Below are 20,915 nucleotides of genomic sequence, written 5' to 3' on the forward strand. Positions count from 1 at the left end.
TTGGAGGCTGAATAGTTAATGAAAAAAGAACATTGGGCTTGGAAATGGAAGGTTGGAGAGTCTTGTCTAGACATTTACTGACTGTTTCAACACTACATCTTTCTATATCTCAGTTTTACCATCTATAAAATAGAGACAAAACTTGTCCTACTGATCTCACAATTGTGCTATCCCCATTTTGTAAATTTTAAAGTGTCAGTCATTCATTCAGAAAACATTCAAGGTTACATAGGAATTAGCATCAGAGTTGAGATTTGAACCCAGGTTCTTTACTCCCAAACTAGTGCTCTAAATAAAAAATTATTTTATTTAGTTGTAAAAAAAAAAAAAAAAAAAGGCTCAGTATGCTGGAAAACAAAATATTTACCGCTTACTCCGTCTGTTGTTGAAGAGAGGATTAGACTGTAGCTGTTCATAAAGCATTTTAATTTCTGCTAGTCCTGGTAAAAATACTAATACAGCACCTAAATACATGAGAATTATTTTGATCAAATAAAGGAGCTAAAACCAATTTGTATCAACAAAATGTTATGAATTTATCAGTTTTAAGCAAGAAATAGTCATAACTGGCATTTTAAAATCTTAAACTGTATAAACTTTAGATTGTTTTTTAAAATTCCCAAAGCCCTTGTGAAAGAAAAACAATCTACTATGATTTCACTTAATAGCCATGAATGTTCCCTGGGACAAAATATCTGACAAAGAAGACCTGGCAAGGACTGCATCCATTCAACCTCCTCATTTTATAGATGAGGAAACTGAGATTCACAAACGTTAATAATTTGCCCAGGGTAGCACAGCTAGTAAGTGTCTGAGAAACGATATCAATGAAGGTCTTACTGATTCCAAGTTTATTACTTAATTTATCACCAAGCTGACTCTTTCTATATAACTGGAAAAATAGGCATGAAAAATGTAATGAACAAGGATATTTATGCCATTAACATGATTGGAAGAAACTACCAATCCTTCCTTTTAGTCAAATATTTAGTGAAAATCTATAGCATTCCCGGTTCCCTACTAGGATACAAAAAAAAAAAAAAAAAGCATAAATAATATCATCTTCCCTCAAGAAAACAACCATCTGTTTGCCACTTCTCCATCCTAGCAAACATCAAAGTGGATATGAAAACATAAAATAATAAAAAGTCAAGGAGATTTCAAAATTAATTCTTAGCTACAACTATCTTCTTTTATGTATGTGGCTATTTCTATTCAACTATTCAATCTTTCTTAATGTTTTTGATAAGAGATTAGGTTTAGTTGTACCTCTCACTTTTGCTAACTCCGCTGCAATATTGACCTCTCTCTTTCATAACAATGGAAAAAAAAGTCTAGTGAATTTGAATACTTCAAAACTAACAAATGTATATTATAACAGAGACTATTATCTCTTTTGCTCTGGAACCTGTTAATTTTTTTTGTTGCTTTTTTTTGGGGTGGAGGGGACAAGGCAACTAGGATTACATGACTTGCCCAGTCACACAGCTAAGAATGATTAAGTATCTGAGGTCACATTTGAACTCAGGTCCTCCGTGCTCTATCTACTGTACTATCTAGCTGTCTGACACTATAATGCCATCAGAGAACACCATTTTTTTTTTTTGGCAGTCATGACACACTGCTGATATACTGATGTTATAATTAAGAAAAAGTTAGTCTTTTTCATATTCATATTAACACATATCTTTCTCATATTCTAAATGTATAGTTAATTTTTAATACAAATACAGGATTTTAGATTATTAAAAAAAACCTTCTATTGACAAATATAAGTTTTTAAATATCAAAATGAACAACAAAGCAAGAAAAACAACAAACATTTTAAGACAATAAATTGTATTCTTGTCCATAAAGCTTCTGTTTCTTACTGTTAAGTAAAACAAATAATGTGTATATTGTTTTTAAAACAGCAGATACCAAATCAGCCAGCTCGTTTCTGTTACCCTTTTTGCACATCTTTTTTTTGGGTGTATTTAACATAGATGTGTTGCCATTATTGTCATTAATGGCATAATTGTCAGTTATTAGTTATTGAATTTATCTTTTTGTTACAATTTGTTTATGGAATTGGACCTGCTATTCAACATAATGATTCTTCTCAGCTCTGCACACTGGAAAAGCAGATTAAGTATTTAGGTCTAGAGAATGTAGACATGGGCACAAGGAATAGCTAAACTCCAAGTTAGCTGATTTAGTTGAAATTAATAACTTTCACATTACCATTTTATTAGAAGATCAAAACTTAATGGGGTCACTGTTAATTTCATTAATTCGTTCTACAACAGTCTCCCATTATACTACAATTATATACCTTCTTTTGCCATTCTTTTCATGTGTATGTGTGTGTATGTATACATATGTATGCATGTAAAAACACAAATAGCAGTGGGTTAATATTACCTGGTGGGTATGAGTGCGTTCCATCTACAATCCATTCTAGTAAGGCCTCTATTAATTCAAGGTTAACCTTTTCTAGATCCATCATTGACATTGTTTTGATTACAGATTTATTAAATCCTGAAAAATGAATAAAAGTTAATAGAATAACACAAATCAGCATTTCAATGTATTTCAATCTTATTTCACAAAGGAGTAAAGTGATCCAAGTCAGAAACAGCAGCTCAAAGCACCAGTGCTGATCAGTAGCGTGGTCAGATCCATGAATAGTTATTCACATATAAAAGTCTATATTACATATGTATAACTTACTTATGTAGTTATATATAAATTTATAATCTATTATATGCATATATTTATAATGCTTTTTCATATTTGTATATTATTTATCTGCCTAAAAGAGGGACTTACTATTGACATATAGATGTCTTCAGTCAGAAATAAGGAAGAGAATATTTTGAGCAGGAATGGACATGTTAGCTCATCCAATTGAATTTTTTTATTTTGTTTTTTTAAAATTCTGAACTTAATACCAAATAAATGAGCATTTTTATATACATTATAAAACAGAAGAGGATTGTAATAAATGAAATTGTAAATTTTTATAACATGAAGTTTACAAAGCACATGATAAATTCAACAAGAATTTAATATTTTTTCTTTCTACTTATATTTGTAGCTCTGGTACATTAGCACAATGCATGGCACAGTAAGACTGTTTACATAGAATCTTCAAATCTGTTCTAGTTGTGTGTGATTCCTTCTTGCCTTCTCATTTTTAGGGAGGGAGCAGATTCCCCTCATCTTTCTCTATCCCTTATCTCCCAAAGTGAGTAATAAAATCATTATAACAAACATGGAAAGGCAAGCAAAACAATGCCTACATTGGGCATATAACAATTGTGTCTCCTACATTTTCAGTTCATTCTCCCCCCGTCTCTGTCAGTAGATGGAAAGCATGTTCCTTCATTGGTATTTTAAAATTATGGTTAATCATTACACTTATCAGAGTTAAGTTGTTCAGTGTTTTTTGTTTTTTGCATGGTTCCTATTGTATATATTCATTTTACATCAATTCGCATAAATCTTGCCAGATTTTTCCAAAACTGTCCCTTTCATCATTTCTTAAGGCATAATAATATATCACTACATTCACATACTATAATTTATTCAGCCATTTTCTAATTGATAAGTACTTTCTTAATTTACAATTCTTTGCTACAACAAAGAACTGCTGTAAATATTTTTGAAATCTAGATTCTTTTTCTCTTCTTTAATCTCTCTTGGGTAAGGTTCAGGTATTGGGCATAGTTCCAAATTGATTTTCAGGATGGCAAGACCAATTCACAACTCCACGAATGATGTATTAATGTTCCTTTTCCTATGGCTTCTTCAACATTTGTCATTTTCCTTTTTGGTTATTTTTGCCAATTTAATAGGCATGAGGTAGAACTTCAAAGCAGCTTTAATTTGAATTTCTCTATTACTGATTCTGAGCATTTTTTCATTTGATTGTTAGTAGTGTAGATTTCTTCCTCAGAAAATTGCCTGCTCATATCTTTTGAGCAATGACTTTTGTCCTTATAAGTTTGATTCAATTATTTAACATATGTAAATAAGAATCTTTATCAAAACAAAGTTTGATATAAAGATGTTTTTTGTCATGTAACTGTCTTTTTTTTTTTTTTTTTTTTTTTTGGTGTATTGGTTTTGTTTGTGCAAAACTTTTTAAATTGTATATAATCAAAATAAAATAATCCATTTTGTCCTTGGTGATCTTTTCTATCCCTTTTTGGTCAAGAATTGTTTCCCTATTCATAGCTGTGAAAAGTAATTTCTTCCTTGTTCCTCTTAATTTGTTTTTGATATGACTATCACTTTCAGGTATCTGTTTGGAGTTTACTTTCATAGATGACATGAAACGATCCACGCTCAATTTCTACTAAACTATTTTCTAGTTTTTTTTCAGCCGTTTTTGTTGACCTTAACCCAAAAACCATGGTCTTTGGGTTTAGCTAACATCAGGCTACTATTACACTGGCCTGTATCTATTTATATATAATGTACTTAATTTTTCCATTTGTTGACCTTTATTTTCCAACTAGTACTTAATAGTTTTAGTGATAATTGCTTTGTAACATAGTGTGAAATCTGGTACTAGGGTACAAAGCCTTTTACTTTTCCACTTGCCTTGTCATTTTTATTGTATTGGTTCTATCTACCCATAAACAATTAATATTTCTCCAATTATCTAGATCTGCTTTTGTAAAGAATATTCTAGAAGTGTATTCATATAATTTTGTGTATGTGTCTTGGTAGACAGACATATATTTTATTCAATACTTATTTTGATTAAAATTTCTTTACTTCTTTCTGAAGGATTTATAGTTTTTTGTGAAATTTTTTTATATCCTGCAACTTTTCTAAAATTGTTTCAATTAATTTTTAGTTATCTCCCTAGGGTTAATAAATTATAACACAAATTTAAAAGCAATAATTTCATTCTTTCTTTGCCTGTGTAAGCACAATTTCCTCAATTTCTTTCTTATGCTTCTATAATAATTAAAATTTCTAGCACTATATTAAATAGTAGTTGTGGTAATGAAAATGCTTGTTTTATCCCTAACTTATTAGAAAGGCCTCTTGGTTTACTCCCATTACAGAGTGCTGACTTCTGCTTTAAATAGATGCTATTTACCCTATTATGAGAAACCCATTTATTCTTATATTTTAAGTGTTGTTAAGAAATAGGTATTGCATTTTGTGTAAAGAGGTTTTTTTTTTTTTTTTTTGCATTTATTGATATAACTTGGCTCATTTAAAAAAATTAATTTGTCTACAATTTTAATGATTTTTCTAATATTGAACCAATTCTGAATGTGGGTGTAAATACAATGTGGTCAGAGTATATATAATCTGTTTTGACTTGTTACTGTAACCGCTTTGCAAATATTTTATTTAACAATTCTTTGTCATGATTCATTAGTGATATTGGCCTACAGTTTTCTTTGTTTGGTTTAAGGAATAAGACTTTATTTGTATCAGAAAAAATTTGGGATGTGTTCTTTTTCCATTTCTGCAAACATTTTATGTAATATTGTAATCAACTGTTCTTTGAATATTTGCTAGAATTCACTTGTAAATCCACCTGAAAATATTTGTTTCATTTAAAATGTCATTTTTATTAGCGTATACCTAGAAAAATAGTTTCCAAATAACTTATTTTATTTTTGCTTCATTTGTTATAAATTCCCCCCCCTTTTTTTTAAATACCAAATCACAGCTGGAGGAAAAAATAGGAGAAAGCAACTTTAGAATCTTAAAGTAAGTTCATGAACATTCTGGAAAATATATTACCTGGATAACGAGCTGCAAGCTGCTTAAAATTTAGCTGTTGATCTGGCACTGAATCCTTGACAGAGCTCTCATCCAAGAAGTGCAGGGAACGTCTCAGGTCCTCCTCTACTTCTTCAAATGCAGTTCTGTTGCGTCTTGCTTTTCTTTCCTCTGAACTTTGCTTCATGGAACGCTTATATGGACTGCTATCCTCAATCACATACCTAAGGAACAAAGGCAAATAGAAGACAGATTTATCAATCACAGTGGCCTCTGGTCTGCACAAACCTCCAAAACAAAAGCTCTGATTTGTGCCATATCTCTCCCTACCCACACCACTCTTCCAAAGTCCTATTGATTGCTGTCAATTCTACTGAGAAGTAAATTGGGCAGATTTATTCAGCTAATTTAAAAAATTTAATTACACAACCTACTATAGTAAACTTCAAGAGTTTTATAAATGTTAAGAGCCATGCCTGAAATCTGGCTTTCTGTATGGTGAACAGACTAATCTGGTGAAAGCCAGAACTCATACACTTTATAATTTACAACCACTATATTTACATCTAAGATAACTGTGTAAAAGCCTTTATGTTAACAACTTCATTTTTGTTTCAAATGAAGATACCTCATTGCACCACCTCTAAACCTTGCAAGATCTTAATACTTTAATTTAATATTATCGAATCTCAATTAATAAAGTCATTAAATACTACTCTTGTCAAATGCATTGATGAGATATATGATTTAATTTAATTAAGGTGTAGAAAATAATGCTGGTAATAACAAGCATTCCCTTTGGTATAGATTTGGAAAGCCAACCTTCTCCAAATTGGGAGAACTAGATTTTGATACATCTTGTAATTGTAAATACATGTGTATCCATAAAACTGATATTAAGTAGTTGTGCTAAAACTAAAGGTCTAAATCTGCTTGTGCTACTAAATTGCATTACCCTGGGGATGTCAATTCAAAAGTGCTTTCATAGCTTCCTTTTTTTTGGGGGGAGGGGTCCAGATCCCCAATTTTATTGGTATAAAGAAGCTCTTAATGAGGAAACTTCTTTCATCAATTCAGATTAATAACTCAACTCACTCATTCATACTTTTAAAAGCTGTATGGGACACAAAAGAGTTAGTATTTATCAAAAGTGGGACTTTAGGTTTTATGGACTTTGCAGCTAGCCACTAAATGATGCTGCTTTAGTTCCCTTATAAATAAATATATGACAAAAATATCCTACACCTTCTTTATATATAACAAATTAAGTATTAATATGTCACATGTCCCACAATAAATTAAAACCCAAAAAGTTACATTTAAATGAAATAAGCTTAAAATACTCTAGGGAAGCTATTTACAAAAATATTACTGTGACTTTAAAAAGAATTCTCCATTTTATAAAACTCACCCCTAATTTATCTTTTTGAGTGAATCTGGATTTTTACATCCAATTTGCCTAAAGAACTAGGGGATAAGGAAGAAGCACAGAACAGAATTATATTCAGAACCTTAAAATTAAATTGGAACTGTCTTGAAGGTATTATAGATTCTAATATGAGACCATTTGAAATCAATCAGCATATATAATTGTAAATGTTAAAATTTAGGAAAGACAGTAATCAATGATAATAAATGAATGAAGGATTGGGATACTACTAGGTAATGGCCTGTAAAAGGAAAAAAAACCCAAAACTTGATTTTTTTTCCCCATTGACTTTCAGTGAACCTTAATATATTTCTTACTTAGTCATAGCAATTGCATCTTCCAGAAAAAACTGATCAACAGGAAATGTCCGCCCTACAAAGAGAAAATAAATATGAAAAGAGTGGGTCTTGATTAAAGTAAGTGCTTACAAGGGTACAGAGTTTTTCTGTATAAAAACTAAATCAGTAACAGATTTAAAATATTTTAAATGGTTTTTGAATGGGTAAATTAATGTGAACATGATTTTCAAAAGAAAAACATGTTATTTATAAGCCCTTAAAAATGTTCAATCTCAATAATCACAGGTATAAAAACTAAAATCTCTCTGAGGTACCACTTTATATCCATCAAATTGGCAAAAATAAAAGCAATGACACTCGATTATGGCAGGATTGTAGAACACAAACAGGTACCCTCATTCATTGCTAGTGGAATTCAAAGTAAAAAAAATAAAAGTTGCAGAAATAATCCCTAACCCTATGATAACAGTGTTGGAAATTTACTTTGAAAGTATAATTTTTAAAAAGATAGCTATCTTTCAATAATACCAACATTATTTGTAATTGCAAAACAAAACAAAACAAAAAAAAAACTAGAAGCAGCTTAAATGTCTAATAATAGAAGAATGATATAATAAATTGGGAGTACATTAATGTTGTGCACTTTTCTATTGCAACTAAGACAAACAAGTATGAAGAGTATCAAGAAATCTGGGGAGAACTTTATGACACAATACAAAACAAAAAAAAATATAGAAAAAACTTCAAGAATAGCAAACAACACTAACTGTGGTCATATAAGAAAAAAAAGGACCAGACAAATAATTTTGATGATGTCTTAACAAGAAGTGACTGAAAAGTTGATATTTTGTAAAAATTCATTTATTTACATGTAAACAATTACAAGGAATTTCCTTACAATTTTCCTTATGAGGACAGACTGCTAATATTTAATATTGTCATTATTTTTAAGATAAATAAAAAACCTGCTTATGAAATTCGTGGAAAGCTTATTGGTTTTTTGTCAGATCAATAGCTGAAGGTTATGCAGCATTGCACAAGAGGACTAATGAAAATACTGGAAAGATGAAAAAATTGGGGTTTTTATTTGCCTGCTGTGATTAATACTTACAAAAGCATATGGCCAGCTTTAAATTGCTATGGAAATATACAATTATTATTATTATAATACATGATTCTATTTCTTTTCTACTTTTGTGGACACTAACAATTTATTTGGAAGAAAAGCTATATTGAGATAACATTTACCAGACTCCACTTTACATAATGGCTATAGATCTTCAGGAGAACAATTTGTACAAAAAACAACTTTACTGTAAAAACAAAAACTTGAAAGCTGTAAGAATTCTACTCAATCCAATGATTCCAAAGGATGGATGATGAAGAATCATGCTTATCCACTTTTTGAAAGAGAGAAAAGTGGTGCACATTCAGGGTACAGAATGTGACATATTTCTTGAACATGGCTAATGTGGAAATTAATTTTGTTATATGCTACTTGTATTTATTACAAGGGTTCTCTTTTTCTTTTTTTTTCAATGGTGGGGGGTGGGAGTGGGAGGAAGAGAAAATGGGATTATAGTTATTTTAAAAATAAAAAATTTAAAAAAAAAAGAACTATAGGCTTTTATAGTTCTTTGATATTAAACTAGATATCGCCTAAGCCTCTATTTTAGGTCCTTTTCTCTTCTACTTTTATGCTATCTTACTTGGTGATTCCATCAGCTCCTATGTGCTCAATTACTATATCTATACTGATGATTTCAAGATTTATAAATGGAGCTCTAGTTTCTCTTCTGAGCTAGCCCTGCAAGCACCTCAAACTCAACATGTCCAAAACGAACTCACCCAAGCAACCATTCTAAAACCAGGTCTTTGTCATCTCTTGTCTAGGCTATCAAATAATTTTCTGATTGGTCTCTCTGCCTTAAATTCTCTCTCACTCCAATTCATCTTCCTCTCAGAAGGAATCCTATACCAAAGTGATTTTCCTGCAGTGGAAGACTGAGCAGGTCACTGTTCCTTCCCAACTTCCCCTATCCCTACTCAATATACTCCAGCAGCTCCCTATGACCTCCAGAATCAAATATAAAATCCTGTTTGGCATTTAAAGTCCTCAATGATCTAGTCCATTTTCATATTTCCAGTCTTTTTTTACAGTTTTCTCTCTTGCATGCCCTCTGAAATCCAACCGCACTCACTTCCTTGCTGCTATTTGTACTGGCTGACCCTTATGACCAAAATATTCTCTTGCCTCACCTCCCACTCAGCTTCCTTGGCTCCTCCAATTGGAATCTCTTCATCTAGAGGCCTATTCCAATCATTTCCCTTTCTCTTCCTCATCCTAATTGGTCCCTTTTGTTTGAGAATGGCTTCCCCATATACTCTCCACATACACATAGAGCAGTTATTTGCATATCTTTCTCTCTTTCTTTCTCTTCCCCCCTACCTCCACAATTAGAATGGGAGCTCCTTAAGGGTAAGGGGTCATATTTTTGCTTTTTGTTATATTTCTAGGGTTTAGTACAGTGTCTAGAATATAGTAGGCACTTAATAAATGCTTATTGACTTTCTCTACTCTCAATTTTTCCATAACTAAATACTCATTTAATTTCAGAGAGTCAAAAGACTCACAATGTTGGATGAGTTATTTAATATCTCTGAGTCTCAATTTCTCCATAATTTTTTTAAAAATAAAAATTAACAGTGAGACTTGAAGACCATTACACACCTTTCCTTTCAATTTATTGTGCATGGAATTTTTTTTTTCCAGTTAAGCAATATTTGAGCATGCAAGTCTGTGCCTCTGGACATACAACATATGGTGATTTCTTACTGGGGGAATTTTGTCAGGAATCAGTAATCAGTTCTGTGTACTCTTTCCTTTTGAAAAATAAAGCAGTTTTTTTTTTTTTTTTTTGACCTGTCATCACTAAGAACAATGGGCTTTTGACTTGTTTCCCACAATGGGGATGAATTTGTATTGGTCCATCCACAATTTTTCATCAAAGACACACATATTCTAAAACAAAACCAAATCAAAAAACCAAAAAATAACCCTAAGTCCCCCCAAATTTGGCCTACATCAAGGGTACAGTGTATGACAGCATAACAGAATGAAGCTAATTGGCTTATTAGTTCTCAGCACTGAACTAACTGACCGGTGAGAGGAAATTTTCAACTACAGGGCTGGATGCAGCTAGGTTAACAGCAATTTAAGATTATTTCCTGAGCTAGCAAGAATGTGTTCATAAATGAGCAGGACCAGGAGATCATTATATACTTCAACAACAATACTTTATAATAATCAATTCTGATGGATGTGGCCCTCTTCAATAATGAGATGAACCAAATCAATTCCAATAGAGCAGTAATGAATTGAACCAGCTATACCCAGCGAAAGAACTGTGGGAAATGGATATGAACCACTACATAGAATTCCCAATCCCTCTATTTTTGTCTGCCTACATTTTTGATTTCCTTCATAGGTTAAGTGTACACTATTTCAAAGTCCGATTCTCTTTGTACAGCAAAATAACTGTATGGACATGTATACGTATATTGTATTTAATATATACTTTAACGTATATAACATGTATTGGTCAACCTGCCATCTCAGGGAGGGGATGGGGGGGAAGGAAGGGAAAAATTGTAACAAAAGGTTTTGCAATTGTCAATGCTGAAAAATTACTCATGCATATATCTTGTAAATAAAAAGTTATAATAAAAAAAAAAGAATGTGTTCAAAAATTAGTAGTGACTAAAGAATCAAAGTTTTCTAGGTAATTGTTAGTGAAACACTCATTCATTGCTAATAATTGTAAACTTGCAGAAATCTTTTTGAGAATAGTCTGATAATATTAAGTAAAGGAAAAATATCTATTTTTATGACTCAACAATTCCACTTTGGTCACTATCATCTAAAGGTGACATCAAAAAACAAATTTAAAAAGCTATCTATTCAAAGATTTGCAAATGGTTAAATTGTGTTACAATAATAGATAGTAAAAACTGTTGACCAATATAAAACTGTTGGTTTTACTGTTCATCTTATTTTGTTTTTGAAGTGGACAAATGACATCAGGAAGGTGATGCTGTGACATGCAAGTGAATTGGATTTAAGTGAAGCAGAGCTGTGCAAAGTTATCAGCTTCACTTGTGTCCTCCAGTCATCTGAGTACTGCAAGACATAGGTCAGGATCTGGTGATGGCCCCAGATGCAATGAGAGATCTTGGTCTTTTTGAGCTAAAGTCTTTCCCAGGTCTCAGTTTGAATGAAGAAATGGACATTCAGTGATTAAAGCTAAGCTAAGAATTGAGGCAAAAGATGGCCTACTTTGCCTTCACAAAAGAAGCAATCCGAGAGGGGAAAACCCTCAGTTTCTAATTAGAACAGAAGCAATGGCTTTTTACACTCACTGAGCCATCAAACCCAAACAATGAGGTTTGGGTTGAGACTTGTTATTAGTATAATCAAATAACTCCATCTGAATTCCAATAAGCCTGGTATTCTGGAGCTATATTTAAAAAAAATCATAAAAGAAATCTACATGAGACAATTGATATGAAAAATGCAAAGAAATCTGGAAAGAGGTTTTTGAAATGACACAGCAGAAAAGAAAAAAATAGAAGAGATTAAACTATGGGCACACAAAAGGAAAAGTGAATGTAAATAGCCCTGGAGAAAGGTTTAAGGCACCTCTGCATTATAAATCAATTAAATAGTGAATCATCATCAGCAAGTTTAGTCAAGTTTAATGATGTTCACCACTAAGTTTTTAGTAAAAATTAAAACTAAAAAGTACAGGATCTTTAAATTCTGAAATAAAGTTCCACTAAATAATTCTATTATATCACTATTTTTAAAAAATGCTTTTCAATAATGATCACAGAAGGGAATTAGCTGGAAAGTAGTCTTTGTAAGTAGGAAAATTACAATTTGGCCATCTTATTCACTTTTTAAACCTTACAGACTTAAGGAATTTCTTTCAGCTAATATTCCATAACTATCTTTCTAACTAAGGATCTATAACTAATTAGAATCAGGTTTATATTGTTATCTTTTTCCTAATTCACTACCAATACTTACTTTGACCAATTAAATACTATTAATAATTTACCAATCAGTTCTTTCAGACCATTCCTTTATAAAAAATTTACAGAAAAGTTAAAACCCAGAGATGTTAAGCAATCGGAAGCAAATTAGCACCACCATATCTAAAAAGTAGTCTAACTACACAATTTAATTTACTAAATTCTGTGATCTTTATAATTAAATCACATATTATAACAGATAGCTTCTTTCTAAAATCCTGCTATGATAAAACTTTTTCAGGTTGCAGATTAAACATTAATATTTTAAATAACTGAGAACATAAATAAATAACAGAGTTTAAATCATAGAGGCAACAAAAAATTTCTAAATGAAGGAAAATGTTACTGACATCATTTCATAAAATGCCTAGTTTGATTCATAAAATACCTATAGGCTGATAAATACTTTTTTCTGGGTAAAAAGCGATTATGTTATCAATACATTCCTTAACTGAAGCACAATATTAAAATATTTTATATGTATTTAGCATGGATAAGAATACAAAATTTAAAAAAAACATTTTTTTCTCACCTGGTATATTAATAATTGGGCAAGAATTAAAGTATTCTGAGAAAAGCTCAGCATTCAAAGTGGCACTCATCAGAACAATACGAAGATCTCGATTCTGCAACATAACATCCTTCAAAACTAGAAGCAAGAAATCACTAAGGGAAGAAAAAACACCAACCAAATTCAAAGTTAAATATTTGTTCCACTCAGACTTTTCCTCTTTTTTTTTATTCATCACTACTATTTTGAAATGTAAGAAGACTTCCCAATAGGCACTTGTTCTCTTACTCACTTTTCCCTTTTCATCATCTTTATTTCCTATAACCTTTACAAATTCAAACTAAATAATGCAAATTCACAAATGAATCTAAATAAGTTACATGTGGCAAAGGAGGTTTAATCATTTTTTAAATGGCAATCTTAAAATTTGTTTCCCACATTTTATTATCATTTTTTTTTGCTCGGCAGTGTTTTACTGAGTTCATAGATTTAAGGCGGTGATGGAGAAAATATTAATATTGAAGTTTTGTGTATAAATTTTTTCAGAAATCCAGTTAAGACATTTACCAATATAGGCCTGCCATTAACATTCTCCTTTCTCTGTTCAAATTCTTTTTTTCTTTCAAGGTCCTGTTCAAATGCTACCTTTTCAGAGAAGCCTTCCCTGACTAGACCAGCCTCCACTGATGTCCTTTTCTTCTGAACTATAGTATTTAAAGTCTCTATTGAACTCTTGAATTATTTATTCTTCTTTTATATGTGAGAATCTTCTCACTTTAATTAAATCACAAGGTTCTATAGTCTCCATTACTATTTAGTAGTATTTTTTTTAACAATTTTTTTCTTTAATTCCTTAGATGGCATATTTCTTTCTTTCTTTCTTTCTTTTTTTTTTATAACTTTTTATTGATATTGATATATGCATGGGTAATTTTTTACATTATCCCTTGCACTCACTTTTGTTCCAACTTTTCCCTTCCCTCCCTTCACTCCCTCCCCTAGATGGCAAGCAGTCTCATACATGTTAAATATGCTATAGTATATCCTAGATACAATATATGTGTGCAGAACCATACAATTCTCTTGTTGCACAGGAAAAATTGGATTCAGAAGGTAAAAATAACCTGGGAAGAAAAACAAAAATGCAAGTAGTTCACATTCATTTCCCTGTGTTCATTCTCTGGGTGTAGCTGATTCTGTTTATCATTGATAATTGGAACTGAATTAGAGCTTCTCTTTGTCGAAGATATCCACTTTCATCAGAATACATCCTCATACAGTATTGATGTTGAAGTACATAATGATTTCCTGGTTCTGCTCATTTCACTCCGCATCAGTTCATGTTAAGTCTTTCCAAGCCTCTTTATATTCATCCTGCTGGTCATTTCTTACAGAACAATAATATTCCATAACATTCATATGCCACAATTTACCCAACCATTTTCTAATTGATGGGCATCTGTTCATTTTCCAGTTTCTAGCCACTACAAAAAAGGCTGCCACAAACATTTTGGCACATACAGGTCCCTTTCTCTTCTTTAGTATCTCTTTGGGATATAAGCCCAGTAGTGCTACTACTGGATCAAAGGGTATGCACAGTTTGATAACTTTTTGGGCATAATTCCCTATTGTTCTCCAGAATGGTTGGATACATTCACAACTCCACCAACTATGTATCAGTGTTCCAGTTTTCCTGCATCCCCTCCAACCTTCATCATTATTTTTTCCTGTCATCTTAGCCAATCTGACAGGTATGTAGTGGTATCTCAGAGTTGCCTTAATTTGCATTTCTCTGATCAACAGTGATTTGGAACACTTTCATATGAGTGGTTATACTTTCAATTTCATCATCTGAAAATTGTCTGTTCGTATCCTTTGACCATTTATCAATTGGAGAATGGCTTGATTTCTTATAAATTAGAGTCAATTCTCTCTATATTTTGGAAACGAGGCCTTTATCAGAACCTTTAACTGTAAAAAAAGTTTTCCCAGTTTGGTGCTTCCCTTCTAATCTTGTTTGCATTAGTTTTGTTTGTACAAAGGCTTTTTAATTTGATATAATCAAAATTTTCTATTTTGTGATCAATAATGATCTCTACTTCTTTGGTCACGAATTCCTTCCTCCTCCACAAGTCTTGAGAGATAAACTATCCTATGCTCTTCCAATTTGTTTATAATCTCATTCTTTATGCCTACGTCATGAACCTATTTTGACTTTATCTTGGTGTACAGTGTTAAGTGTGGGTCAATGCCTAGTTTCTGCCATACTAATTTCCAATTTTCCCAGCAATTTTTGTCAAACATTGAGTTCTTATCCCAAAAACTGGGGTCTTTGAGCTTGTCAAACACTAGATTATTAAAATTATTGGCTGTTTTGTCCTTTGAACCTAACCTATTTCATTGATCAACTGGTCTATTTCTTAGCCAATACCAAATGGTTTTGGTAACTGTTGCTTTACAATATAATTTTAGATCTGGTACAGCTAGGTCACCTTCATTTGAATTTTTTTCATTAATTTCCTTGAAATTCTTGACCTTTTGTTTTTCCATATGAACTTTATTGTTATTTTTTCTAGGTCATTAAAATAGTTTTTTGGGAGTCTGATTGGTATAGCACTAAATAAAGAGATTAGTTTAGGTAGTATTGTCATCTTTATTATATTTGCTCACCCAATCCAAGAGCATTTAATATTTTTCCAATTGGTTAGATCTGACTTTATTTGTGTGGAAAGAGTTTTTTAGTTTTGCTCATAAAGTTTCTGATTTTCCCTTGGCAGATAGATTCCTAAATATTTTATACTGTCAGTAATTACTTTAAATGAAATTTCTCTTTGTAACTCTGTTGGATTTTGTTAGTGATATATAAGAATGCTGATGACTTATATGGGTTTATTTTGTATCCTGCAACCTTGCTAAAGGTGTGGATTATTTCTTTTTTTTTATTTAATAGCCTTTTATTTACAGGATATATACATGGGTAACTTTACAGCATTAACAATTGCCAGTGGATTATTTCTAATATCTTTTTAGTAGAATCTCTGGGGTTCTCTAAGTATAGAGTGATCAGCACTCTATCAGCAAAGAGTGATAGTTTGGTTTCCTCATTACCTACTCTAATTCCTTTAATCTCTTTCTCAGCTCTTATTGCCAAAGCTAGCATTTCTAAAACAATACTGAATAGTAATGGTGATAGTGGGCAACCTTATTTCACTCCTGATCTCATTGGGAATGGTTACAGCAAAGTATTTTCAATTTTGTTCTTGTTGTTTGCTTGCGTAAGGTTTTCTTTTTCATTTAAATTTTTTTCCCCTTTTTGATCTGATTTTTCTTGTGCAAAATGGTTAATTTGGAAATATGTCTAAAAGGATTGCACAAATTTAACATATATTGGATTACTTGCTGTCTAAGGGAGAGAGTGGGGGAAGGGAGGGAAAATTTGGAACACAAAGTTTTGCTAGGGTGAATGTGGAAAACTATCTTTGCATGTATTTTGAAAATAAAAAGCTATTATTTAAAAAATAAATAAAATAAAATATCACCATTCTCCCAATCACTCATTTCCTAACTTGGAGTTATCCTAGATTTTTCTCCTTTCTCTCAATCCTCATATCCAATCAGTTGCTAAGTTCTGTCTATTCTACCTCTATGAAATCTCTCTTGGTTCATCTCCTTATTTCTACTTGCACAATTATTACCTTATGTCACAGTTCCATCATCTCTCATCTAGATTATTCTATTAGCTTTTCTAATTTATCCTCTTTCTTCCAATTTCTCCTCTCTTCATTCCATATAGCTGCTGACATAAACTTTTTTTCCTGAGGCAACTGGGGTTAAGTAACTTGCCTAGGGTTATATGGCTAAAGGTTTAGTATCTGAGGCCAGATTTGAAATGATTTAATAGTATTTTTCCCCCCAATTACATATAAAAACAATTTTTAACATTCATTTTTTGGAAGATTCTGAATTCCAAATTTTTCTCCCTTCCTCCATTCCTTCCCCCCTCCCCAAGAAGGCAAGCTATCTGATATAGGTTATACATGTAAAATCATGAAAAACATTTCCATATTAGTCATATTATGAAAGATCATTGAGGACTAGCCTAGTTGATACTACAGATGATCCTTCCCGTATCTCTTATGGGATGAAAGCATGTATCCATGAAGTAATGAACTCTCCTTAGCACATGAAGACTGCAGGCACTTAATACGTACTTATGAAACTGAATATGTTCAAGATTATCTCTGTCACTAAGTCAGAATAGTTTTATCACTCTACTCTGCTGTGGTACCTCTGTTTTGGTTGCTGATAAGTTACATAGCTTCTATTTTGGTGCCTCTCCCCTTTTCCAACTATTTTAAGAGAGCCCTGAAGCATATTTCACACCCCGAACTACATCACATAACAGTTCAATTTCTTTCTGAACAACTAATAACTCTTATATGATTGAGAGATTAAGAAAGCTAGTTAGTGACTGGTGGAGATTGAAATGTAGCAGGCATGACATTATATCCAAGTAGAGTTTTTTTTAATTAAAAAAAAAGATATACGTATATATTATATATATAGACAAATTCTATATTATAATAATGATGCAAGCTGAGTAGCCATTTCACCCATTATAATTTACTATGAATGGACCTTCACTAGACTAGATGCTGCCAGTCTAGCATTTTTAGTCCTACAGAAATGACATACAACATCTTGATACAACCTCCAACCTGGATTTTCTATACACATTTTATAATCATCAATGTAATGAAGCTGACCTACAAGTAAGTGATTTTTAACTATATCCTAATTCTATGTAATTGTGTCTCTTACCTTTCTTCTGTCCTTTCATGAACTTCATCAACAATAATGTGGGTGACTCCCTGTAGGGCTGTGTCTCCTTCTAGCCTTCTCAGCAACACTCCTGTGGTACAGTATAACAACCTGGTAGCTGAGGACTTTATATAAAAGAACAAAGGATAAGACAATTAATCAACTAAAAAAGCAAACACACATACCAAAAGCCTCACTACTGCATACTTTTGAAAAGGAAAGCATACAAATTGAATAATCAGGCAACAGTATAGCATAATAGGAAAAAAAGCACAGGACTGGCATTTTGCACACCTGGTTACTGTCCTGGACCCTGCAGAACTCTAGAGTCTGACTTAGGTCTCTGGAAAGTGGAACCCGTAAAATGGCAATAATAATATTTAAACACAAAAAGTTATGGAGGAAGTGAACTGTGAAAGCTATCTCAAAAGATGAAGACAGTGTTCTAAAGACTGAGTGGAGGTCAGCTGTGCCTCGGGGCTAGGTTTCTTTCTTCAGAAATCATGAGGTTTACAAGAGTGGGATCTTTTTTGTGAGGTCTAAGTTGGGGCCACATTGGCATTGAAATTCCCATATAAGTTAATTTAGTTATCCTAAAGATGTGGTTGGGTTGAAAGTTTTTCCTCATTTATGACTTAGAATATGAAGTCATTTGTCCTGGCTAATCAGGGCAAAGATTCAGCCTATAGGGAGTGTTAGACCAGGCCCCTATATAATTCTTGTCTGTTAACTGGGCCTTGTCTCTCCTTACCCTTGTGGGGAGGGAGATGCCCTTTCTTGTAAAATTGTAATAAAATTCCTTTCTGCTTTTGCCTTGAGAAATCTCCTTAATTTATTTGATTTATTTGAGCTGGTGGGTTTGTCGCACACAGTTATGAGAAAAAAATTCTGTGAGTCTTAAAAAAATTATTAATTTAGGTAAAATTAAAATAATTCATATTAAGGGTAAATATTATCTTTAAATTGAGGTGACTGAACCTGAAGGTCCCTTCTAAATTTAGCATTCTATCATTTTATTCTGTAAATTCAAATCCAACGAGTACTCTTGCTAGTAATACCTGTGAATTTCAAATCTAAAACAATAGGAAGTATTATAAAATACACAAATGACTGTGTCTGAAAAATATAAATCAGAATTAAATTGCTTCTTGTTTGAATAAGGTCAACAAATGACTCAACAAAAGCAAAATATTTAAATTTTAAAACAATCTAATTGATAATTTCTATCAATGAAGATTAAAAGCCTCCAAAGAAAAAACAGATCAGCCTGAATAAGACTTGCTTTCAAATTTCTCTAGAAACATTTCACTGTTCTGAGGATCACCCACTGAATTTATCCTGAAGGTTCTTCATCCAAATTTACTTCAAATCTTTAGATCAAAAGTACACTTTAAACATAACAATGGTATAATATATTTATAATACATGATAAATTATAAAATATTATATAAAGTATAATAATATTCATACTTATAAGAAATAATATACTTGTAATACAGTAATAAGTGAGCAAGCTACAAACCTTGATGCTTTCTAAGCGGATCTGGTATCCCACAGTAAAACCTATTTTTTCTGCTCTCTCTTTAGCCACACGTTCAGCTACGGAAATAGCAGAGATCCGTCGAGGCTGGGTACAGATGATGTTTGCTACCTTCTCAGGAGGCCCATACAGAGTATCATCCAGAATAAACTGAGGGATCTGAGTAGTTTTCCCACATCTACATCAAAAAGACCCACCACACACATACACATAATCAAAGCAAACTTTTATGAAAAAAAGTCTTTAATTTCTATAGTTTTTTCTAGCTTTTTATTTTCAGAAAAATCAATAAATGATGATATATTATGGGAAAGGGATAAAAGCAGTTATACTATTCCTTATAGCTTCATCTTATTTACAAGAAAAAAATAATCTTTCAACATTTTAATTTAGCTGCTAAGCAAAGGATTAGGTATCTTCAATTTAAGAGACCACAGATGAAAAGGCCAATCGCCTAAAATAACTATTTCTTTGTCTGTAAAATGGGGATTTTGATAACAATGATAACAGCAATGAAAATAAAAGTAACAATAATGAGTATTTTTATAGCACTTTAAAGTTTGTAAAACATTTTTAAAATATTTCATTTGTTCTTTATAAAAACCCTGGAAAGTGAGAGCCATTATTTCCCCCATTTTACAGATGAGGAAGCTAAGATAGAGAGAGGTAAGTGATTTGCCCAAGGTCAAATAAATAGTAAATGCTTGAGACCAGATTTGAACTCACTCCTTCCTGAGTCCAGGTCCAGCAGTTTGTCTACTGTACCTAAAAGAGATGCCTCTCTTTTAGAGGTATAATGCTTTTGAAAATTATACTTTTGGACAAAATATTAGTTTATGTCTAAATGTACTGGAGACTATAAAGTCTCCATATTTTGGAGCATATATTTTGACATAACAAATATTATACTTAGCTATAAAATACTGGATATTTCTCTCAATATTTATTTACTTAGACTTCAGGCAGAATGGGAGAAACTATAACTACAGAAATAATCCTGGCTCCTGATAAAATATGCTTCCATGTTTAAAAAAAAAATACAAAATTAAATTCACAATTGCTCAATATAAAATTAAGTTTATATTAGATTTCCCTCTTCATCAGAGAAAGGAGAAACTGGGAAAATATCTTATTTTATGCCCCAAATGACAAATCTTGGGCTTTGTTAAAACCACAGGAAATTCTAAAGATGAATTCCTTTTCAAAATAAACACTCTGAAATTATTCTTTAAACTCATATATGAGTTCTCTCGGGGAATGTTATCCTAAAGGATTCTTAAAGGATTGTTAAGCGGGCATTTCCTTTACCTATTGATAAGCAGTTGTCAGAAAGGAAATAAAAATAGCAAACCCCCCTCCCCCCACCAAAAACAAGCAAACAAACAAACAAACAAACCACCAATCAATGTAGAGCCAACTATGGTTAAAATTACAACCACAAAAAGCAGTTCTACTCTGACAGAAACAAATGTTTTATTAGTAGAT

At 31.9% G+C, this 20,915-nt stretch overlaps 1 protein-coding gene across 2 annotated transcripts in view; it reads right to left on the reverse strand.

The window, feature by feature from the left end:
• Positions 1-20,915, reverse strand: part of DHX57 (DExH-box helicase 57) — a 54,733-nt gene that overhangs the window by 18,333 nt on the left and 15,485 nt on the right. For both annotated transcript variants that reach the window (XM_003758345.4, XM_012540264.3), the window contains exons 9-15: positions 19,413-19,608; positions 17,891-18,015; positions 13,091-13,224; positions 7,483-7,537; positions 5,758-5,960; positions 2,404-2,520; positions 368-464 (exon numbers count right to left, since the gene is read on the reverse strand). In XM_003758345.4, the coding sequence (XP_003758393.1) occupies positions 368-464; positions 2,404-2,520; positions 5,758-5,960; positions 7,483-7,537; positions 13,091-13,224; positions 17,891-18,015; positions 19,413-19,608 (927 nt within the window). The remainder of the gene's footprint in view (positions 1-367; positions 465-2,403; positions 2,521-5,757; positions 5,961-7,482; positions 7,538-13,090; positions 13,225-17,890; positions 18,016-19,412; positions 19,609-20,915) is intronic.

This window comes from Sarcophilus harrisii, chromosome 2 (genome assembly GCF_902635505.1).
Source record: "Sarcophilus harrisii chromosome 2, mSarHar1.11, whole genome shotgun sequence".
Lineage (NCBI taxonomy): Eukaryota > Metazoa > Chordata > Mammalia > Dasyuromorphia > Dasyuridae > Sarcophilus > Sarcophilus harrisii.